This window comes from Tamandua tetradactyla, chromosome 8 (genome assembly GCF_023851605.1).
Source record: "Tamandua tetradactyla isolate mTamTet1 chromosome 8, mTamTet1.pri, whole genome shotgun sequence".
Taxonomy (NCBI): Eukaryota; Metazoa; Chordata; class Mammalia; order Pilosa; family Myrmecophagidae; genus Tamandua; species Tamandua tetradactyla.
The window spans coordinates 98,337,743-98,363,497 of NC_135334.1; the positions used below are offsets into that span (position 1 = coordinate 98,337,743).

General features: G+C 35.7%; 1 protein-coding gene across 5 annotated transcripts in view; it reads left to right on the forward strand.

Annotated features, from left to right (window-relative positions):
* Positions 1-9,523: 9,523 nt before the first annotated feature.
* GAS2 (growth arrest specific 2) overlaps positions 9,524-25,755 on the forward strand; it is a 170,848-nt gene continuing 154,616 nt past the window's right edge. For 2 of the 5 annotated variants that reach the window (XM_077114239.1, XM_077114240.1), the window contains exon 1: positions 17,658-17,822. In XM_077114239.1, coding sequence (XP_076970354.1) covers positions 17,678-17,822 — 145 coding nt within the window. In that variant the 5' untranslated portion in view covers positions 17,658-17,677. Of the gene's footprint in view, positions 9,587-9,671; positions 9,827-10,955; positions 11,073-17,657; positions 17,823-25,755 lie in introns of those variants that run through there. The other 3 variants (XM_077114238.1, XM_077114236.1, XM_077114237.1) reach the window with 3 other exon arrangements.

The window sequence follows — 25,755 nt, forward strand, 5'->3', positions numbered from 1 at the left end:
TCTATGGGTGTGAACACATTGTAAGTAGAACCTTCTGAGGAGGTTACTTCTGTTAAGGTTTGGTCCATCTTATTCATGACTGGTCTTAATCCTCTTACTAGAGTCCTTTATAAATGCAGCAAATAGAGAAGGTAAGAATGAGAGTGAGAGGAAGTAAGAAAAAGAGATAGAGCACCAAAGAAGTAAGAGCTGTAAGCAACAGAATCCAGAATAGAAGAGAAAGATCAGCAAGTGCCACCACGTGTCTTGCTAAGTGTTAAAGGAGTCAAGGATCACCGGCAGCCAATCTTTGGGGAGAAAGCATTGTGATGATGCCTTGATTTGGACATTTTTCTCAGCCTCAAAACTGTATGCTAATAAATTTCCATTGTTAAGCCAACCCATTTCATGGTATATGCTTTCAGCAGCCAGGAAATTAAAACATGGTCTGATTATATTATATAATTATATATAAACCTCTGTCATTTAAATTGTTTATATTATTTTTTATAAGTATATGTAGAATGGCTTGTGAGAACTTGTAGAGCTGATGATAATTGATAAATAATATAAAAGTTACCTCTTTATTTTTCTGTTAAAGGGTATATTCCTTTCTAATGCAAAATGTCTCCCTGAAGATTTATTATGAAACCAAAAGTTAGGACATAAAGAATTATGGTTACTAGAGCTATATACTGCTTCTCATAGTTAGAAAGTGGAATCTTTCATCAGAAGAAAAACATATGTAGGAATATAATGATTAAATATGAAGTCACCAAAATTGTTACAAATTAATTGAGTTGAAACTTTAGTTCTGCTATCAAAATATTATTCAAGACCATCTACAACCTGATCAGAGCTTCATCCCCCACTGTTACTTTTCATCAACTGAGCCCCCAGGCTGTCCAGACTGCCTGCCATTCCATGAAGATTTTGTACACTTTCATACCTGAGCTCAATTTTTGCACCTTAACCTGTAAGGAACATCATGGCATGTTTGTCTATTCTACTCCCTGGAGATACACTGATCTCACTTCTCTTTGCCCTCCCATGAAACTTTGCTTGTATCTACAGTTAGCCCTTATATCATTCTGTGTTTGAATAGTTGTTGGAAAAACGGAGGTAATTTTCCTTCACAAATGGAAATTACTCAAAGAAAATATTTTTTGACTAATTCACCTTTGTATGCACTACAGTACCCTGTTTAGATACTAAAGATAGAGGAAACACGTGAGGTAAGTTTGTTCTATGGGAAACAAAGCATTTCAAAAAAATTACAAGTCTTCTCTGCTCCTTTACTGATTCTGAAATTGACTCTAATTACTTGGGAAAACAAACAAAAAAAATCACTGCATTTTGTTGAAATCATAAACTCCTTGTTTTGGAAATTTTATATTTCTTTTAGTAAAAATGAGTGTCTCTAAGTTTGCCACGGCTGCTGTAACAAAATATCACAGATTGGTTGGTTTTAACAACAGGAGTTTATTGTCTCACAGTTTGGGAAGCTAGAAGCCCCAAAGCATGGTATCAGCAGGCTATGCTTTCTCTGGAGTATGTAACGTTTTGCTGGTGGCTTGTTGACAATCAGTCCCTACCTCTGTGACACAGGGATCTGTTTCCTTGGTCTCCGGTGGCTTCTTTTTTCAGGTCCAAATTTCCTTTGATTATAAGGACTCCAGTCATATTAGATTAAGGCTCACCCTTTTTAGTTTGGCCTCATCCTAATAGGAACTTTGAAGATCCCATTTATAAATTAGTTCACACCCACAAACCAGGGATTAGGACTTGTCTTTATAGGGGACATTATTAACTCTACCAAGTCCCTGTTCATGATGAAATCTGTATAATTATTATTTATAATTTGGCTCCATTTACAAACTGCTTTTATAAATAAAGAAATTAGTGTACAGTTTTGTTTGGCAGATCTTATAAATGTCTTGTCTGCTAAGCTCAGCAAAAAAATTAAACCAAACCATAAGATACAAATCATATTCTTTCTCAGTGCAAAGCTTAGTTTCATTTCCTTTTCTTCTATGTGTCTAGAATATAAAGTTGTCCTCAAAATTAGTGCAATACTTAAGGCTGACTATGGGAGATGTTATTATTGGTTATTTAAGAGTTCTGAGTAAGTGCTAAGCAAAAATTTGTCTACAGTATGTTTTGTATTTCCTCTGCCTCTCGAAGAATATTTCCTATTATTTCATAGAAATATTCTTATTTGCTAAAAGCCAGGACTATCTTGATGGTATTTTATTGTGTGAATAAACTGCAATAAATTTATTCATGATTGAGGAATTTAAAATGTTTCAAAACAAAGGGAAAAATTTTCATTTCAAACACATGCATAATTTTTACAAACTATAAACTCATAGCTCCTATTAGTTGCCAACGTCTCTTCCATTTCTTGGCTTAGAGCTTTGGGTCTTAAATTTGGATATATTTCCTGAAACTTGAAACGTTTCATAGTCTCTGTATGAGTTGCAGCAACATATGTCATTAATGAAGGGAGTTGGGTAACTTCCCTCACTTTTGTTCTTAACTCAGCACATGAAAAACACCACCACCAGTTAGGGGGATATGCCTAAGTTATATTATCATTGAAAACAGAGATCTGTGGACACAAAGAGTATTGATATAAGAAAAAGAAAAAATAGCACAGAATTTGTATAATGGAGAAATGGAACGAATACATTTAAAATAAATCCATATTGGAGGAAAAAAGGAACAGTGCATAATCTAGGTAAACTATGAGAAATTATTGGAATAAAAACAAACTTATGTAAAAAGCACCTCAAAGTAAATTCTATGATCTGACAAATCCACATCCAAATGAAAATCATCCAAATACTTGATTCATAAGCCAGAAGATGTATGAGCTAGAGAAAATTGCTGATGGTGGAAATGGCCAAGGGCAGTTCAGATTACATTGTATATCAAAAAGAGGTATTCCTTCTTATTTTCCCACTGGTGGTATCTGTCATAATGTGTGTGTGTTTGTGGCGGGGAGGGGGTACTTGGAGCACTTACATTCTTTCATACTCTATGCTGGACATTTTCATTTTTACTCTATTAAAGCTTTAATATTTTCTTACTCATATCTTTTATTTATTTTTAAATTTTATGAAGTATTTTGAGATAAGTTGCAGAAATCCTTGAGCATGGGGCAAGTATAATCACTGTTTCTATAGAAAGGAGATAGTGAAAGCGAAGGAACATTTTCAGAGAATAGGAAAATGAAGCAGAAAGAAATGGCAATCACATAAGAAGAGAGGAATCCTGAAAGTGTAAGGTGAAGAAAGGGAAGTAAATATGGTCAGAATGAAAACAGACCTCTCCATCCTTCCATCGTTTAGTTCCCTAGACCAAAAAAGAAGAAGTGGTGGAGGGAGTGGGGGGGGGGGGAGGAGGGGAAAAGAAGAACAGAGAAAGTAGAGCGTTAAAAAACAGAGTATTCTATCTCCTGATTAGAACATGCCTTACCTGGTTATTTTCATCTTGACCTGCAGGATCATGGCCTTTCTCTCTCCTCAGGCTTTCTCCCTAGGGCTTTCATTGTTTAATGAGGCAACCAAATAATGTGAGCATCAGAAATTGGCCATAATCACACCTTCCTCTTAATGTATTTTGCTATGATTTACATTCTGTTCACCATTTCATAACAGAGTTACTAACCCAGAGTTATACAACCACAGGTAGCTACACAATTGAAAATGGTATTTACTATTTCTATCTTTATTCAGCATTTCCCCAATATTTGACACTAAAGAATTAAAACAATATGGCTTAAAACAATCTGGATGTATTCGTGAGAAAGAGAGAAGGAAAGATCATTGGGTATTTGTATATACAAAAGGGTACTTTTAAAAGACACAGTCATCTTTGATTCACCCTTGTACTGGGCTCCACTGACCACACAGCATCTCCCCTTGGATAGCAAACAGACACCTCAAGGTTAACTTGTCTGGACATCAGCACCTGCTTTCCACTCCTCTCAAAACAAGATAAGTAAAGCAACTCCTTCCCCAAAGTTGTTGCCATTTCAATAAATGGCAGCATAATTCTTGAAATTGTTAGCTATAAAACTTGTGGTCCTCCTTGATGGGCAGTCTTCTTTATTTTTGTATCTTGTATCTTTACCTAGTGGCACCCCCCTTTTTCCCATTCAGATGTCTCGTGGGTTTCTGGCTCATTTATTCATTCATCCAGTCATTCAATTACCTTCAATTTGTTAGAGTGCTGAGCACTTGATATACAAAGATGAATAATATATATAGTCCCTGCCATCCAGTGACTCACATTTTAGTAGGGGAGAGAGATGCATAAGCAAATGCCTGTGATACTACATTATAAAGGCATAGCAAAGAAACGATAAATTGCGCAGAGCATTGGACAAAACAGGACAGGCAATAATTTGGTCATGGAGATTAAGAACCTCAAAGGACATGACAATGAAATTGGTCCTGGAAGAATGAGTCAGATTTCTTCCACAGAAAGAAGGACAGGCAAGAAGGTGTGAGAGTATGACACTTGGGATGTTGTGATGTAACGTCATGTCAAGTCTACCACCAAAAATAGACTTACACATCACATTTTGTACTTTATAAAGAAACTACCTGTTCATTGATATACTATCCCAATTTTGATTGATTTCCCCCTTAGTTTCCAATCCTTAAATCAGTTTTATTTTTCCAAGCTGATGGTTGGGAAATGAATTAAGCAGTGTTAAAACAGCATTTCTTTTCAGTTGAAAGTCATAGGAAAGACTAGAAGAAAGCAGAATAGAAAAATGTCAGAATGCATTTAGTAAATTAAATACCGTTTGTGAAACATGTTTTGGTTATTTGTGTCTGAATGAATTTCTGTGTCTCTTACGTAATGCATTTCTTATTGTGGGCCACAATCAAAACAGGTTGAAAGCCACTGCAGTAGTCATATTTTCTATTACTTTTCATTGTGCTCATATTATATTGGTTATGATTGCACCTTGAGCTCAAATCAACCTTGCTTTTTAATGAAGTGACAAGTGACACAGACTGACCTCACTTATAAGCCTGGCACACGGGCAAGCATCTGTTTTAGTGAACTGTAGGTACATTTTACCAGATGAAATGCTTCTAGCTTGGGAAAGAAACAACCATTTATAATGCTATTTGAACATTATTTTTCTATTGAATTCAAAATGATGAATTTAAATACAGTATATAAAAATGTGACCAAATTAATAGTAAGTTACCTAAGAGACTGACCTCTTTTATAATACCTATTCAGTTATTCAACAATTATTTACTGAGTGCCTAATATACATCCAATAATATTCTACATGCTGAAGATATAGTGCTACAGAAGACAATGTTAATAAAATAAAAGGTTTTTATATCAAGCATTTATATGAAATTTGAACTTCTTGCAATTAGGATAACATATATACTTTTAAAAGATTTTTCAATAATTTGCAAAAATGTTTAATGAAGAGAAAATAAAAGAAGCACTTCCACTTAGACCAGGGAACTCCTAATAGTCTATAATGCATAAGATATTTAAAACTAGGTCAAGTGGCATATTTCATGACGTGATTTTAATTTGTCCCCTGTGGAAAAAATATCAGGCATATGCTTATAAGTAACACACATTTTGAAAAAATATGAGTTTTGCACAGTAGGGAAGGAATATCTGTGCTACTGTTGTGTTGTATTTATAAAGTTTAAAGTTCTCCATTGAGAGCAAATCAATAGTTTTTTATGCTTCATATCAAACCGAGTAAACCTTGAGATTTCTATATGAACTTTTTCTCATTTAATTGTTTCTTTGTAGTTTTATATATGAATTGTAACATAAAGTAATAGCATTTTTTGTTTGAAATTTCAGAAACGAGTCCCTTTTTATTCCTAAAACTGTTTGTACTTACCATACTAGGACTTAAAAAGTCCATTTTGTTTGACTTATGACACTTTTAAAATTCTTTGTTCAATATATGTATCTATTGAGATCATACTGTGGACAAAGATGCTAGGTATGGAAAGATATTGTACATCATTGTCAAAGTTATTTCAATAAAATATAAATAAATGTTGTCACTTATTGTTTCATATCCTTTTTCTATACCCTGGAATGATTTAATATCGCTATCTGTACCATTATCATCATTTGCTTCTAGGACTATCACTTGCCATGTTTAATTGCCCTTTATGAGCTATTTAGGAATATGAGAGTTTCTCAGTCATCTTTGGAAATTTATTTTACTTTAATTCAGTGTCTGTTTCCATGTTATTTAACTTGTTTTATTTCTGAGAGTCTCTAGTCTCTATCATTTTTATTGAAGGCTTACTCCACTTTTTGGAATAAGTGAGCACATGTTATATTCACTGGGAAAAAAGAGAGAGAGAAAGAGACCAAGATCAGGGGGAAAAAAAAAACAAAGTATTTTAATGCTTATTTAAAATACAGTTTTTCCAGAAAAGGGACGATTTTATCCATATTTGAGATAACATTGAAGGCTTAGAATGGCCAAAACATATAGTATCCCAGAAACTTTCAATATTAACATCCTTTAACTGTGACAACATAAAAAGAACAACTGAACTCTGCTGTCTTTAAATTTGCCTTGACTTTTTTTATGTTATTAAAAACATAATATTTTTTTATGTTTAACATTTAAACATTTTAAATTTATTTAGACATTTTTCACCTTGTTAGATGAGGCTCTTATCTTCACATCAAGTAGGTTATAACTGAGTCAATGGAATATGGCTTTCTTAGGTGAACAGGCTTGGGTTGAGAAAAACTAAGACAATTCTTGGGCAAAAATATTGTCTTTGGCAGATATATTAGTGATTCATTGGAATACATAAATAGAAAATACTGATTCTTTTAAAAAGAACAAAGTTAAAATCAAATGAGAATCTTTACAAATTCTGAAAATATCTAGTGAAAACACTATTTTGAAACCTCTTCTGTCACCCAAAGGATACTTTGCATCTGAACTCTTAGATACAAAGGGAAGAAAATGTGTATTCTTTAATTCTCCTGCAATTTCATTTCGGCTTTTGCCAGAAGGACCAAGGATCTTATATAATGCAGGATTTAAAACTAAAAATACTTGGAGGGAGTGATTTTGAGTGATCATGCTTTTCCAATGCCTCTGCACGCCTCCTTAGTTTACCAAACTGGGTTTAGTGTTGTCCTGAAAAAACAAAAATATCGTCTTACCCTTGTTTTTTTTCTCCACAGCATCAATATTGAACATCATATTGAAAAATGTTGAATATTTATATTAGGATAGGAGTAGGATATACAATTTTCCAAATCCAAAACAAATTTTTTAGCTCATTATATACCTAAAGATGCTTAAATTAATGTTTATTGGCTTTTGATCGCTCTCTCTCTCTCTCTCTTTTTTTTTTTTGTGAAATAATGTAGACCTAGAATTAGCCAGGCTGGATTCACTTTAGATGAGCCCAATATTTTTGGCAACATTCAGAACATCATAGTCAGGAGCCCGCTGACCTTGTCCCTTCTTCTCTCCATCGGGTCTGATAAGGGTGCTGACCTGGGCCACATCACTGTCACGGGGCTTCTCCACAGCCTGTTGGATCTGGGGCTCGTCAGCCTTGACATCCGCAAGGAACACAAGTGCTTTGTTGCCTTCGATCTTTTTCACAGCTGACTTGGTGGTCCAGGCTTGCTTCTCCTGGGGGAACTTTACCAGGACACTTGGGCTGTCTTGGGAGGTGCAGGGTCTCGGGCAGTTGGAAAGCTGGTGTCAGGCCGATCTTCTTTTGTGGCTGTGGATGCCTCTCGGCACCATCTTCTTGGCCTACAAGACTTTGTTGTGGCTTTGGTTTTGAGAGGGAGCGGCTTGTCCTTCTTCACTTTCATGCCTCTTTGTGAAAGCTTGGCTGATGACAATTGATCACGAAAAATTGTCATAGATGTTGACTTCTTAAATTGTGTAGGTTCAGAAAACTCAGAATGCTTTGATGGGGAATGTAAGAATACTCAGTCAGATCTTGTTTACTTTTGAGAAATTTTGAACTGTATGACTGATTTGTTTGTTCAAATTCATTAGTAATCTGTTCTGATATTTTGTTGTTTTTTTATGTATATCCAAGCAATTATATAGTGTATGATGATGTTTCTTTTTAAATAAAAAATATTACTTTCCCTGTCTTCTGGAAGCAGAGAAGGACTATGGAGTTGACCACTGCAACATCAAATTGAACTGAAATAAAAGCTTGGAGTCCAAACACTTCCCTTCGTTTTCTCCCCCTTCCTTCTTAATTATTTGTACTGCTATTAAAGCAAAGAACTAATGCCATTTCTAGAGCAAATAATCATTTTCAGATGAGAGCATTAATAGTTGCAAAACACATTTTTTCAATCATACCTAAAATTATCCAATTCTTCATGTCCCTTTGTTGTTGTGGATGTATAGGTAGTTTATCTCTCTCGGTTTTTTGGTTGTGGTAGCAGATTTTTGGGGGGGCACGGGCAGGCACCGGGAACCGAACCAGGTCTCTGCATCGCAGGCGAAAACTCTGCCACGGAGCCACCATGGCCTGCCCGGGAACTCATATTTTAACAAAGTTTTCCAAGGGAGGATCAGAATATCTATGCTGCTGCCATCATGTACATTAGATGGAAATACAGAAGAAATGGATGAATATGAAAAAAACATTTTTTTAAGTGTAATGACTTTTCCTCTGCACTCCATGGAAAGTGGTAACCTGACACTGTAGGGCATTCAGCAAGAGACCACATATTAGAGGTGAAGCAGACACTTGAACAACTGTCCACTTCATGGGGGGGCGTGCTTTTCATCTCAGATATTGTGCTAATAAACAACAGTTGGAGAAAATTGTCTATGACATTCAACATAATGCTGGGCTGACGCTGAGAGTGGGAAGGATGGAATTGTATTTCCTTTTGTAAAGCAAAACCAGCCGTGAGCGTAAGCTCTCTAAGCATCTGATATTTAAAGCAAATTGTGAGAAATCAAATTGTCCAATTTAGAGTCACGGTGTGGCCGAAGTTACTGGAAAGCTCATTCCTCGGAGTCTGCAAAATCACTGGCCAGGAAAGTAAAACTTTTCCAACACCCAATTTTAATATTGGCTAAAGCCATGGACTGTTTAAACTCTGGAGTTAATATGATCCCCTCCCCGCCCCCAGCCCTTTCTCTCTTCGATTCGTGTTTGGGGGACAAGAAGGGGGCTGGAGCTTGGCCCCAACCTCGGAATTGCTGCCAAGGGCTTGTAATACAATCTGTCCCGTTTGAAGGGTAAATCAGTGTCAATTGCGTTTGCTGTCTACCAGAAAAAGTAAGCATTTTACTTCCGCTCGGTCTATGTGGACTGATGAAATGTAGGAAATCTGTTTCTGGCAGGGGGAAAATCGTTTTCCCAAACAGCACCAAGAGGAGCCATCAGAGAAGTATGAAGAGGGGCAGTGCAGCTGGAGCCGCTGCCGCTGCCGCCGGGCTGGTGGGGTGTGGAAAGCGGCTGCTGCAGGACCTGCGCCGGGAGGGGGCCGGCCCCGCAACCCGGCAGGAGCCGCGCGGAGAGCCCCGACGCCTGTGAGAGCCGTCAGCAGCCCAGCTCCGGACGCGGGGGTGAGCAAGGCCGGCTGGCTCAGCTCGTCACAAACGCTGCTGCAGCGTGCGCGCCTCTGCAGCCTCGGGTTGCGGGAGCCGCTGCCTGTCTGCTGCAGTGGCGGAGGTGGGGGAGAGGGCAGTCGTTGAACATAACCTCAGGGACTTGGCGGGGAAGGGCCAGGAGCAGCTGGACACGCTCCGGCGCTAAGAGTGGGTGGTCACTGAAGCGGGTGACTCTGACGCTCTGGAAACAGCCAGGTATCCCTCATCCCTATTCTGGAACAATCCAAAAGACCGTTGCACGAAAAGCCCGCTGGGGAGGCTCAGCCAACCAGGGCCAGAGCGAGGGTTTCTAATTAGCACACCGGTTATAAATGTACACATGGCGCATTCATGCGCAGGGGTGTCTGGAATGCATGCTCGGCTCTGTTTGCTGTTGCGGGAGAGGGCGGGAGTGGTCTCAGTGGCTGGATCTTGAATGTTTTGTTTGAGTCAAGGGAGTCAGGATGGGAGGAAAGAGCGCGACACGTGTGCTTTGAGGGTATACTGGCTGTTTTCGACTGATGAGTTTGACAGAGTTGAGCTTTTTTTTTTTTGTGAATAAACAAAGGCTAGCCTATGAAGCAATCGCCTCTGCAAAGCTTTTAGGCAGTATCGTTCTTTTTGACCAGTCTTTTAAGAACAGGGTTTTGGAATCTGAAATTGGTAGCGGAGTAGAGCCGTTGACATCGCGTTGAAGGTGTTTTTATCCTGGCAAAATGAGATTGTATCAGTCCAGTTAGGTAAATTGTATCAGTCCATCAACAGCCCAGATATCCAGTTTCTACTGTTTTGAACAGAGAGGGAGCAAAAGCAGGGCTTAATAAATTCTGTTTTCTACATTCCAGTGCAATTAGAGTGGGTTATTCCATATTTCCTCCAGTTAACCTTTTTTGGAAATCACAGCCCTTACCCTCCCAGCCTTCTGCAACTTCGTCCTTTCACCTCCATCTTCATCCTCCTCCTTTCACCTCCATCTTCATCCCCTTACAGTCAGTAGTTTCCAGAATTTTACAGTCCCTCTCACCTGCCCCCCCACCCCCACCCCACCAATAGCCTTCTCCAACAAAGCTAGATCATTTGGGCACGCTAGATTTTATGTAGAGGAAATCGGATCTGCAAGTGCACAGGAACACCCATTGGGCCTCCTGGTGTTAAAATAAAGGCTCAGTCAGTTCGGATGTGCCAGCCAGGCAAAGGAAGTCCACCTTTCCTCCCCAACTATCCCCTGAGATTCCCAGAGGCAAGACTAAGAACAAGCCCTTGTGCTCATTGCTTCTTTTCCCCAGCTTCCTCACAGCTTGGACACTGATTAACTACAGCTGGAATCTGATTTGCCCAGCCTGTCTTTGAAATTGATCAATGAGTTCCTTCTCTAGGAATGCTCCCCCCTAACTGGGGAGGAGGTGGTGCTGTGGTGGTCCTCTCCAACATGGGCGTCCTGGTTCTGACTGCCTAAGAGAAGGTAAGGGGAAGATGTCCCAGGCATGGAACAAGCAACTTTTGCGGTGTATTTTGCAACCTTTGCACATGGTTCCCTGCATGGCTTTTAAATGGAAAGGTAGTTTGGATCTCAACCTGCATGGTTTGGGACTTATTTCTTCACTTTATTACTAAACACCAGACTTTGGTGATAGGGACTCTACTTTCTGGGAAATAAATTCACATGACAAAATTTCACCTGGAACAAAAAGGTCATCTGATTATCACTGAGTTTTCTGATATTTTGGGTAAGAAACTTTAGCTAAACCTTAAACTTAGAGGTATGGTGAACTGTGTGTGTTATTTTAGAATCCTGCTTTAGGGCTGGAATACTGCATTAGAACTTTGGGAGTCTTTGGAAAGGTGGAGTGACCTTGGTTGAAAAACAAATAATGAGGCTCCAACAGTTTGTTTGCAGTAGGACTTTTGTGAAAACTGCAGCTCTTATTGTAGTGCTATTTTGGTATCTTTATGATTTTGATGTTGAAGGGACAAACAGGATCTGACTGTTTCTGTTTCTCCAGAGTAACTATTAAGGCTCCCCATTCAATGTTTTCTGACTATAGAAGAGAACTGGAGAGAACGTAGAAAACATCTGTAATAAAATTAAGTAAAATGCTTGCATAATTTTCTATCTTAAATATCTTCAGGGTCAATTCAATGGAGTCTTTGCTAGCTTTTTCTTTCTCTTACTTGACATCAATATTTTTAATTGTATTTAGAACTTTGCCAGCTCTTACGTACATGAAATATTTTTATTATATGCACAATGAAACAAAATCTTATGACCGGTTTACTTTATCAACTTAGATGAAATTTTGATGCAAGTCCTTAGATATGCTAATTGATTAATGACTTTCAGATGGTTTTCTATTCAAATTCTGTTCTGAGCTAATCTGGGATTGGCCCAAAAACCTGTGCTAAATGGTTTGGAGGCATAGTTTACTAGAATTAAAAAAAATAAAACAAAACTCTAATGCCATGAGACTATAAGAAATCAATACCCACTCAGAGGAGTTATTAGGGTTTAAGAGGAGTTATTCTTGTAGGCATCCCATCAGTTGGTTCAAGATGAATCATCATGAGACGGCAGGATAGGAAAAAGGAACAATTCCAGGAAGAATGTCAGCACTACGTAGGGCTGAGCAGCAGGAGGTTGAGGAGGATATTATAATGGCTTGGACTGAATAGCCTTGTTATCTGGACAAAACATTTTTTAAGGCCTCCAGTTCCTTGTTCACAACCAGGAATTTGGCTAGATAAATCATCTAAGGTACCTTTGGGTTTAAAGATTTTATTACATAATTAAATGAACTAGTAACAAGCATTATTGTGCATATACTTTGGTGCTTTTTTATTTGTGGACAAGTTGCTCTCCTGAGCCAGAAGTAGAAGTCAACTTATAAGGTCTAAAATTAATTTTCTGATTAATTTTTTTTTTTTTTGCGTGCAGAACCTGGGTCTGTGGTGTGGCAGACAAGAACTCTGCCTGCTGAGACACGGTGGCCCCCTCCCCCCGATTACAATCTTAAATGAAGATTTTGCATTCATGGCATTGGTTTAGAATAGGTTAGCCGAAATGAATCACCTAGAAGGAAAGAACCCAAAAGGGTGAAAGCTATCTAGAGCATTCAGTGGTTGTTTCTTCTTTGAGTCTAGCTTGAAATGTGGCGTTTTCTCCTTTCAGATTTTGGAAGAATGGCTTCAGGTTTTTGTTTCTTTTTTTAATATTAAAAAATGTTGTTATTGACCATGCATTATGTGAACTTTGTTTCTTCATTCTTTCACTTCCATAACTAGGAGCTAAATAACTGACAATTGACCAGAAGTTGGTGAGGTCAACACTTGCAGATAAGAGCAAAGGTGGTCTTTGGGAACCATTTACTGTGTATTCATTAGGACTTATTGTTATAAATGGCCACAATTAGGGAGGCATTCTTTTTGAAAGACTTTTGAGGAGGGTGAGATCCTCTAATAATTATTTTGAGAGGTGTATCATTTCCTTATCTTAATAGTTTAAGATTCTTAACTAATGCTAACAAATGTAGTAAAAAAAATTTAGAAACATATGAACCACTCATTTATAGATCAACATTTTATTCATCATTTTGGGGGCATCATTTTCTCAATTTGAAGAAAACTTTGGATTTTCCATTATTGATGGCTGTATATTTCATCAATATCTCATCTGTTTTCAACCCCCCCCCCCCACTGGTTCTGGTATTTTCTTAATTATTTAGAGTTCTAAAGAGTATTCCTATATTGTTATTAAATTGCTTTTCTTTATTAAATAAGGCAATGGAAGTTTTATTTTGGTACAATTCCTATGGTGATGATTTAGATTTAGCTAGTAGTTGCTGAGTATAAAATATATACCAAGCACTGGCACAAACGTTGACTCACCACAATTATCTCTGAGGTGAACCAGGCACAGAGAAAAAGTCATACAGCTAGAATGAAACAGCTACCGTATGGCTAAGTAGTGGAGTCAGTATTTGACCCCAGGATTTCTGGTTCCAGTTCCAATATGCTATCCATTAATCAGACTTCTTATTGAATCTCATGGCAGATAAACATTTTATCATTTTATTCTGATGTTTCTTTCTCTCCACTTTATTTTCTATATAATATTGCAATACATTTTCTCTATCATATCGGCAAAATTGCGAGACTGACCAGAAGCCATTGTGGCCATAATCAAAGCACACCTCTAGGTGGCGAGAAAGAACACAAACTCTTGAGAGTCAAACCTGTGATGTCTTCAGCTGGGATTTGAAGTAACAGTAGACTAGACAGAGTCTTTAAACATGCAATATTTTACTTATGGAGTCATTAATATTTTCCTCTTCCCCTGGGCTAGTTTAAGTCTCATCATATTGATAATTGTTATTCCAGAATCACTTCCACTATGGAAAGAAAGAAAGAAAAATATACCCACATATCCTTTGAAGAATTCTGTATTAAATTTCTGCATGTTTTTCCTTTTAAAAGTTATTTTTTTGAATTCCAAGTCCTGAGGGTTAAGTTACCTGCTTTTAGATAGCTCTGTAAAGCCTTGAGGAGCCATTGCTGGGAGGAATCAGAGAAGCATGTTAGTTCTTACCCTCTTTTCAAAGAGTTTGGCTCTGCTTAATAACTACCAAAGTTATTTATCAAGACTTTCAAATGTGTACATTATGGAAATTTTATTGGTAATACCTTTCAGTGTTTAGACATCATTTCCAAAAATTTGTTCTAATTTTTTTTTCTTTGAGTCTAGTTGATCATTTCATTTCACATTTCTAAAAGCTACCCATGCTCCTTGCCATCTCTTCTGGTTTTAGAAAAATTTTAAGTGAACTCAAAAGATAAGAAATGATATTTTTGCTATAGTTTCTTTGTTTTCTAATGAAACGATTCCACATTGATTAAAAATTATAAAAAGTCTGCATTTGCATAATGATTTTTATACTTGGGTAATATAAAGTCATCACAGAATTATAAATTATCATTTGAATTATAAACTTCCTTACCAAGGGGTAAATCCCTCCCTACTCCATATTTGGATCTTGCTAACTGGACATCCATTTCCATGCTTCTTGTTCATATCTCTGCCAAATCTATACACAAGACCTCTACTTAGTGACTTGCAGCTAAGCCACCAGTTTGTGCTAAGTCTAATGGTAATGTGAACTATGAAAAAAGCATCAGGAGAAATTGGATTGACAATCCTAATTCTTTTTTGGACATAATTTGAACAGAGGAGTCACAAGCTATGACAGTGGCTTTAGATGTCTACATATTTGGCACTAGATTTAATTATTTAACTTCTGTTGTATGTTGATTACCCACTAAGCCTCCCCTCACCCCCTTTTGCCACCTTGGAAGAATATAACTCTCTCTTGCTTTTTCTTCCCACCAAAATTTGATGATACACATAGTAGCATAAGAAAAATTAATTAATTACTTTTACTTTTTTGACTTGATCATCTGTAAACATTAGAAGATAGTTTGAATTACATTTCTGGCAAAACACAAGACAGATTACATGCAAAGTAAATGTGCCACTGTCAAGGAAAATAAAAACGTCACTGTTTAGAAGTATTAAGGGGAAGGATTATATCCCTCTGGCTCATTGAAACTGTTACATGCCATTAGGTTTACTGTAAACTATCCCTTGCTGAATTCTTTGCTAGACAATGGGCTTAAGAATTTGTGGTGTCTTCTTGCTTTTATAGAACAAAATAGGACTCCTAGGTTAAATGGAAGTTGCAGAGCACATAATAGGGTGTAGGTACAGTTACTGAATTACCACTTCTCACTTTCAGGAAAGTAGTAGGAGAGATTGTGTCTTGAGGAGAAAGGCATTTTAGAGGTAACCATTTAAAGATTTCAGTTAGTTATTTAAATGTATAAATCATGTGCTTAAATATTTTATCACTTAAATGTTTGTTTCTAAGGCTACCCAGCCTGTAAGAATTCTAAGTAGCTACAAGGATATGTGTTTTATATTCCTAGATCTGGAAATATTTTTATAAGAACCGGGTCAAAAAAAAATTTAGGTTTCTAGTGTTTAATTATAGAGTTTGGAGAAATTTTAGTGCTTTATATGAAGAATGTCATTAATAAATGCAAAAATACAAACAATGGCAACGTTCGTTTACTATACTGACAATGTGGTAACATGACAAGATATATTAAAAAAACACTTCACCAACTGTATGGGTTTGTAGCAAAAAGGCAGGAAAAAATGGAAATTTGTCAAATTTAAGTAAAATAAAAACATGTACACTGGTTCACGTTAGAAATTTAAATATAGAGAGATGTATAGAGAATGTTTTTCAAAGAAAATTTGTGGTAAATGTTTTTCAAAAAAATTACTCTAAAGAGTATTGCTTTGGAAATGAAATTAGTTGTTTTTTTAGACAAAAGAACAGTTTATTAGTAAAAACTAGACAATTAAGAAAAATTTATTCTAATTTGAGCAATGGCTCATATCACTAATCCTTGTCCTGCATTAAAATGTTAGTTGGTGATAACAGCTAGTTGTGCTTTTAAATCGAATGTTTATGACACATTTCAGGTATTTACTCAAATCCCAGGAATCCTGTTGTAAAGCTACAGCAAAATGTTTGGAAGATAGTCACAATTTGCATTTTTGTGAAGACTTATATCTTATTTTTATCAAAAGCAGCCTCTACAGGACAAATATTACCTTATGCTAAGTCAGTTAGTGTTGCTATTAACTGAAAAGGAATACTGTACAAAATTTCAAGGAATAAAACCAAGAGAATATATGGCATATTGGCAATTTAAAAATACCATATATATTGAACTATATCTGAAAATCCCATTATATTATATAAACCTTGTTTCTTCTGGCCAGTTGCAGAACTACTTTTCATTTTCTTCCATTACAATGGCTTTGGTTATTTCATATATGCTGTTGTGTACAGAGTGGAATCCTATGTACTGTCAAACTTGTTTGAGTTTGTTAATTTAGCTGCTTCTATATACATTCTCTGGTCTTAGGTCCTATAACTAATGCATGCAAATGTGTTACATTCAAGACCAACTAGGTATTCAAACACCTTTTCTACAACCCATATGGGTGTTGTGGCTACGCATAGGTGATCAGGTTAATGAAGCCATCTCATGCTTTATAGATGCAAGATATTTAATTGCTTCTGCTCTAAAGATGATTGCAAACAAAACCAAATATGTAAAACATAAAGTGGGAAGTTACAAAGAAAAAAAGAGGGGACAATAGTGAACAAAAGAAAAATCTGTGGCAATAGTTTTTAGAATTATGGTATAATTCTTGGATTATCTATATAAGTCATTGATGAATCTATTTTGTAAAAATGGGTCATCTGCACAGAGTAGTGTCTTGCAGTATGAAGACCCAGGCTAGGCCTGATTCTGCTATGATATGTTTGTATGATTTTGGCTAAGTCACTTACCCTTTCTGGTTCTTATCTGCATTGTCTGTAAAATGAGGAAAACGTAGTAAAGATTCTCTGAAAGCACTTCCTTCCCTGTCCTCCAGCCAGTTCTGTAAATTGTGAGCCCCTGATTGCTTAGCCATCTGTAACCAGCCAAGTGCTATACTTAACCTTTTAGGCAAATAGTCGGACGAGTCATGAGCATATGTTTGTAATAATGTCATTGCCAGCACTCAGTCCTAAAATTCTATGGAAATGTATGGTTTCAAAATGAACCCAAACAATAGAAGTTTGCAAATTGAACACTAAAATTTTAATTAAATTACTATTTTAGTTTGATTAAGTGGAAATTTCTTACTTTGGAAGCTGATTTTTTCCCCTGATATAATGTTTTACAAGCTCGGAGCTTAGTGTTTGATTTTCTCTTTGACCTTTGATTGCTGCTGTTTCTTACCAAAGTGATTGGCCAGAAGTGTGAGGGCTAGGACAGATAAAGCAAATAGTGTTTCATGGGGTTTAATAATTAATAACCTAACCTGTCATCAAATCATCGATGGATCTGGTTCATTACTGTACCATTGGTGACAGGGTTTAAACAAGAGAAGTCTGTATAAAAAGCAATTGCTCTTTTGTTTTCAAAACAGGTAATACAAGTGGATACATAATGTGCTCTGCTTTGAGCCCGAAGGTACGAAGTGGACCTGGCCTCTCTGATATGCATCAGTATAGCCAATGGCTGGCCAGTAGACATGAAGCTAATTTGCTACCGATGAAAGAAGATCTGGCCTTGTGGTTAACCAATCTGTTAGGTAAGGTTATAAGATCTCATTGTGAGCAAAGAAAATAGGTTTTTCCCCTACTGTAGTGTCCTTCACCTGAGCATATGACAACACCTTGGAAAGATAGACTTTCATTTTTTGGATATTGCCTCTAGAAATCTGAAGCATGTGGAAAATTTAAATGAATGTCTCAATGTCTCTCAAATTAACTGTGCTTAGTAAGTCCAATGTGATGCACTGGGTTGAAGAAATACAGGGTCAAATTGGTTATTTCATCTATATGCTAGTCTGATTTATATTTTACTTTTCTTGTATGCGCTTCGCCAATTTGGCCTATTCTTTTGACATTGTGTATAGGTCACAGTTTTGTGATCTGACTACTAAAGCTAGATTCTTTGCCCTACTTTTACAGCACGCCTTCTAAAACTGCTGAATGACCAAATTCAGGAACAAAAATATCCATCCTTTGTCCAAATGAGCTGACTAGAAGCATCCAACCTTGGACTAAATTTTTTTTTTCAATTCGCTATATTTTTAGGTATCCTTCCAAAGTGTTGTTGTGGAGAAAAATGCTACTTTATCCTAAGACTGCCACTTTTTTTGTTTGTTTCTTTTGAGCTGACATGTTCATAGGATATTTATCAACCCTACCTTAATGGAATCACATCTTAAGGGTATAGCAGCACTATTTCTACTAATAGTTTATCACATGGTTTAAAATTGACTGGAAACCTGAGCTTATAAAATATAAGGTTTGAATATTGATTAAATGTAGAATCTGAATGGTGTTTTATCATTTACAAATGGGTTTCCCCAACATTATTTTATCTTAAAGAACCCTTCAAGATAAGTGTTATCCTGACTTTTTAGCTGATAAAACTGAAAAGCTTAGGGATATGCACCCCACCCATCTGAAATTTTAGCACAGTTTTCCTTGCTGACGATGGCCCTGGAGTTTTGCATGTATCCCATGGTGAGATGTTTCTCTTTATCCCACCATATGCAGACTGTTTTTGGCAACTTTTTATTGTCTAGTCAAGGATACCACGGTGTGAATATATAAGTAATACCCTTTATAAGGGTAGTAATACCTTTGGCCAAGGGGAAAAAAGCAGAAGGCACTTTCCAGCAAGACCCTGCACCCTGGCATGGTGCTGTATCCATCACAAGGAAGGGGAACCAACTTTTGGAAATTCATTTGTGCAAAGGAGGAGCTCTTGTCTACTTCACACAGAGGGTGTCTATGAGCAAGCCATAGCTTGGGTTTAACAGTTGAGGATAGCTTATTCCTTTGATTCAATGTAGCCTGAAGAGAGAGACACTCTTTCATTCTTTTGTCATTCCAGGGTTCACTAATGATTGTTACAATGTATTATTAACTTTGGACTGTTTTCAGATATAGACTATAACAAATATGGCAGTATAAGTTAAGAGCACAAATCCTGGAATTAGACTGCCTATGTTTGAACCCCAGCTCTGCTGTTCACTAGCCGTGTGACCTTAGGCAAGTTACTTAATTTCTGTGCCTCGTTTCTTCTTCTGTAATATGGGAACAATATTTTGTAGAGTTGCTGTGGGATTAAGTGATTGATTATAATACTTAGAATACTAACTGGTACATAATAATATGTGTTATTTATTATTAGTCTCTTATACAGTTCAGTGACACCATTAACTTGGTTTTGTGAGTAAAATCTTCATTTACTTAACATTTGAGTGTGCAGCAACATAATGTATTGGATAAAAGAAGTAATCTTTAGATTCAAATTTCGGCTCCATTACTTGCAAGCTATGTGATACTGGCAAGTGTTTTATAATCTGTGCTTCAGTTTCCTCATCTGTAAAATAAAGATAATAATGAAATAATCTGTAAAATAAGGATCCTTTGAGGTTTATATGAGATCATTAGCTTTAAGACAAGGTCTTGTTTGTAGTCATCCCTCAGTAAATGCTAGGTATGCTGACCTGACCATTGTGTCCCAGACACAATCACTGAGTCATGGAGGGCAGAGCATCATTAAAAATAGATGTAGTATCTATTCTCATAGATCTTGGAGTAAATTGGTGCAGAATATATTAAATAAGTCATTGAATAAATATTTTATGAATGGGATTTGTTATAAACAGTAAAAGTTGTAGGCTTCAATAAGAATGTAAAATTGAGAGCGTGGGAATGGAGCAAAGGCTCAGAGGATTTGGGGAAATCTTCCTTAAGTGGATTTACATTTCAGCTGAGAGCTGAAGAGTAATTAAAAGCTAATCAGATAAAGCATGGGAGAAGCAACATGGGATCAGCCTGGGCTAAGGCAGAAAGAAGTATATACACTACAAGAACTGAATGAAGGCCAATGTCGGCAGCACCGAAGAGAAAGGAAGATTTTCAGGAGACTCATTGGGACCAGATCATATATGGCCATGAAAAGCATATTAAGGAGCTTATAATTTACACTATGATCAATGAGGAGCCTCTGAAATGTCCTAGGCGAAGCATGATTAATTAGAATAGAGCCAGATTATATAGCCATGCTCCAAGGTCCTATGACTTGTCATCCAAGTTATTTTATTTAGTGAAATAAAATAATTTGTAAAGCAGCTTGATCAGTGTGAGCAAGTCATGATGGCCTCAAAGAATAGAGAGTCAGTGTGTGTGTAATGGAAATATACCTGGACTAAAAGTCAGGAGACCTGGCTCCTAACTAGGCATCAGGAGACCTGGCTTCAGCTTCTGGCTCTGCCACTTGGAAGGAAATTTGCCCACAATCACTCAGCTATCTTTTCTGGGCTCTGTCTTCAGCTGTAAAAAAAGGGGTTGGAAGAGATGATCTCTGATGTCCTTTCCAACTCCAAAATATAAGTGTCCAAGAAACCATCTCTTGAGACCCATTTGGGGGCAGTTGAAGTCATCAAGGATGCATAAACAAAAGAAGGAAAAGGCAATTTATATTAAAAAATGAATTTTCAGGAGCTAGAAGACTGATTTTTTTTTAAAATGCTAGTAGAGCCTACTAGCAATTGATGGCTTGTAAAATTTTCTCAGTAAAGGGATCCTGGAAAAATGTCAAAATATAGGAAAGGATCACCTTGCATTGACTTGAGTTCATGCAAAGCAGATAGATAATAGACTTTAAAGTAGACATCCAAATGGTCTCTTGGAAGGTAGATGAATAACTTGAGATTATTTAAGGTACAAAAACAATTAGGGAAAAAAAACAACAATTGGAGTATGAAAAGATGTTAAGTACTGGAATATTGATTGGAGGGAAAAATGTATGGCCACGTAAGATTTTTTTTTTTACACATCATACATTTGGTATTCACATATTTCGGAAATGGAGCCATTAAATTAAATTTAAAATTATCATTTTGAAATTTGAAAATTCATGTTATAAATTTTTATTACAAATTATATAAATTGAAATATAAATTTATTTGTCAGTCTTGCTTTTTATTAACATAAAAGTTAGATCTATCTCTTGAAAGTGGTTTCAAAGTTTGTCCTGTCTCCATATGAAGTTTCTGAATTTTTTGGTGTGGTAGAAATTTAGGTATTGAATTAAAGCTTTTAATTAGGTTAATCATTAAAATGTGGGACCTTGTGAAAAGACTTTGTGTTTGTTTTATATAATTCTTGGCTAAGATCTAACTTCTTTTTTCCTTTTATGTGGTTCAGGAGAAGAATTAATTATACTCTAAATTTTTATATTCCTGATTCTACTTCTAAAATGTCAATTGAAATATGTAGGTCCTGAAAGAGCATTTACTTCTTATTCATAGTTTTATGTATTAACAAATATTTGATAGAGTAGAAAATTATTTTATTGATACACAGACCAATATTCACACTCATGCCACATATACAGGTTTAATCCTACAGTTTTCAGGTGTTATAAAATTATATAATTAGTAATAATAATATATACCACTTTAGATTCCAAGGCATAGAATTAAAGTAGCAATAGAAAAAGTTTAGGTCAACTGAAATTTATATATTAGAATATGTCTGTTATTTTGTAATGAATTAACTAGTTAGGATGAATACATTGTTTACAGAAGTTGGGACTTTGTTTAAATAAAGGGTAGTACACTAATGTGATTCGTGCAAAGATCATCATGTAACTTACTGATGTTGGAACTATATGTTGGAAATATCTACTGAGCTTACAGAAAATAGTCCTTCTAGGATAAGTAATATGTTTTCTAATAATAGCTAGAACTATGAAGTAGTTTTATGACCCACATTCAGAAAGGACAAGCAGAAGAATCATGACAATTATTTTATCCTATCCCCCCAAAAAGTTTTTTGGCCATCGTCTTCTGTTTAAGTATACTCAATTTATCTTTATTTTAGACCTTCTATTTTGTTATTTATGCCCATGAACCAGCTACTGCCCATTTGTTTCTTAACCATGTCCTTTGGACATATTATAACATCCAAGGATTATACATATATATCTTGGGAAAAAACTTAATTGTCACATTCAACAAACAGCGTGTTATTAAATTAACAGTCCCAGAATATAGCAACTTCCTGTGATTCAAATAGATAAAAAGTCTGATTTTCAACAGAAATATAAATATAAGCATTTTCTAATTTCATGATTATTCGTGGGCTTTAGAAAATAGTCTATATTTGACACGAATATACTATCAAAAATGACATCACAGTGTTTATTTCACTTGCAGTTCTTTAATAAGTTGAAAATGATGGTTTACCTTTATCTTCAATTAATATTATCTAATAACACAATATGCATCACATAGGAGTATATTTTTGAGAAAGGATTGTAGCCATGAAGTATCAAAGAAGTTTACTTTATTCCTAAAACTCTTAAATCTTTAGTATGTATTCATACTACATATGTTTGTACACAGGGACTTTGAGTAAATCATAAGATATACTACAAATCAAATTACGTTGAATTGATTTTATTTAAATGTAGAAAATACATTTTAACACTGATGATTTTGTCTTTCTCTAACCTTCCTACAAGAAACTAAGGAAAATTCAGTTGCTTTCAGTTTAATAAAATCCATAAAGAACATTTCCAATTTTCCAGTTACTTCTAAAAGTAACACACTTTTGATAGTGAAAAAAAACAGTTCTTTGTTGGAATTGCTACAGTCAGATACAATTGCTAGCTAATGAATTTGGGACAGCTTTCTCTTTTTGATTTTTTTCCTTTAAGCCTTTTTACCAGATACTTATCCTACAGAATTCTCACATTCTTATTTTGATCAATAAAATTTCTTTAAGAAAGAAGGCATCTTGTACTAGCACAAAAGTTTAAAGAATCAAGTTCATGTTCACAAGTTGGCACCTTTCAGAATAGTTATTGCCTGCTTTTTACTAAGACTTTTCCAACAGAACCAGCTTTGTCTGTTCTTAATATAAATGCAGAGTAGACACTTATGAACCACCGTGGAACAGGTGCTGGTTTGGGATTTCTGGATACAATGAATCATTTCCTGTCTCATGGTCTTCAAAGTTCAGTCTCAAAATGCTGAATAATTTAGGTTAAGATAGGAAATACTTTGTGTTCTCCAATTAGGAAAACATATTGGAATAGAGAGTGGCAGTAGGAACGAAGACACAGAGTTTGGTAGAATTTGGATCACCTTTAGAGATTAAAAATATACCAGCCCTTTTATGCAATGAATCAGGCCAAATATCAGAACATATCTGAGAGGCATTCTCAGCCATTCTTCAGCTTAGAAGGTGGACTGCTATATATTTCTGATACCATATCCTCAGCCCCAAACTGCTCTTTCTGAAGAGCTTTCTGTTGAGTTTCTATAGAGAAAAAACAAGTATCCTAGGAGAATGCATTGTTATAGGAAAATAGTCATTTATGTATTCGGTAAATGTTGATTGAAGTATCAAACATAGTGGTTAAGAGTGTAGACTCTGGAAAGCTAGGCTTTCTTGCTTAAAAAGTCAGATTCCTTTATTTGCTGACTGTGTGACCCAAGGCAAGTTACTTAATTCACATGCCCCAATTTCATCATCTATGAAATGGAAATAATAGTATCCACTTCACAGGTTGGTGAGAAGATTAAATACATCAATACATGTAAACTACTTAGAGTAGGGCTTGGCACATAGTAAGAACTCAAGTGTTAAATGCCATTATTAGATGTCATATTTTTAGAAACCTGTTTTCAGTAATACTAGCTTATTTGGAAGAAGATATTTTTTCTCAGCAACATAGAGGATAAAATAACCTTTATTCTCAGTGATTCCAATCTAAAACACATTATAGGTTAATGTTCAATTTTTATGGAAATAATTGCAGACAAACATTTCTGACAGGAATAAGCTAGTGTTACAAGCATGAATGTTGATTCTGGTAGCTGGATGAAACAATTCAGACAGATGTTTATTTCATATCATTGTGCCCTAATAGTTTAAAGGAGTGTGACTAACCATAATATTTCCTCAACCCCCCTGAACTTTGTTTACTGACAAGCTGTGGTTTATGAACTAATTGCTGGTGTGAAAATTAAAGTCCACAATAAAAAACTCAAGAAATATAGATAATGTTTCTGGGCTGGGATCTTTTAGATAATCTTCAAACCAATAGTCTTTACAACACAGCGTGGTTGGGTACCTCAACACAATTTAATTATTTCTGTATTTTATCTATTCACTGTCCTTTCATGTTCTAATTTTACCAGCAACATGGAATGAATGTCATTGGGGAAGAAATGATTCTCTGGTACTAAACTCCCACTGCTTCCGGTATTTCTAATCTGATGTCTCAAACTAGCTCCACAATTGAGATTAAAGAGTATCTGATTTTAATTAACAGATATTTATGTTCGGAGGACCTGTTCTTGAGAAATTGCAATTATTTCTTCACAGTTCTTATGGGCTTATCAGGATTAAGTTCAACTTGTTTTATAATCTGTTTTTTAAAAAATAATATCAATGTTGATGTGATATATAATCCCATGCAAGGACTAAAACTGGTACCTTATAATTATAAAGTACATTTAAATGTATGTTTTATTATTCTTTAACCTCTGGATGGAAAATATATTGCATATGATGGTTTTTCCTTAATTCTCAGTCTTGCACTTTCCCTTCATTTGAGTCAGTGTATTTCACCTATAAAGTATGTAACGGTGTCTGTTTTAGCCAAAAATAAAAAAAGAAAGAAATCCCACATTTTGGAGCTATAAAATATACAGAATTGAAAGCTGGCACTTAATATATTTTTCATTAGATACAGATGTTCAGTGTAAAATTCTTCAAGTATTCATGAAAAGCAGGATAAAAAAATCTTCAGGTATAATGTCTAGAAAGTAAAAATCATACCTTTTGGTAAACTGCTAATGGCTTTTAAATGAAAGCCATTTTTCTTTTTATAATTTATAAGTTCTTTTGAGTTTATTGCAATCATCTTGTCACTTAACATTATGAATGGTGTCTAAATTGCTATGGAATTTAAATGAAATAAAAATACTTCAAGACCTCTTCCATATGTAGAAAATCTTGTTTGTAATTTATAAAGGATTCATTCGACCATTTAGAGCAAAGTTTAACTTCTTCCTCTTGAAATTCAATTACCTTTGAATAAAGTGGTAATTTTGCAAAATGACTTCTAGTATTTGTATTTCGTGCCTGTTTGCAAAATATCTGTTATTGTTAGAAAGTGCAGGCCAAAATGGTGAGTTAGCAACACAAATTCTGTTGTGCTGGCTTTTTGTATCTTGAAACTATTGCTTTCATTGCTGAATTGAGTTGAATTGCATACAATTTTCAAATACTGGTAGGCTGCTGTGTGGTGAGCTCTGAGAGCTGCTGATGTGTGGCCACCTGCAGAAGTCATTATGCTAACTGGAGGCCAAAACGTGAACTATCCAATAGGGGAAAAAAAAGAAACATTAAAAAATATGTATTTTCCTTCTTCACCCACCCTTTTTCCCAAACTGAAAAAAAAAAAGATTTCAAACAGTTATT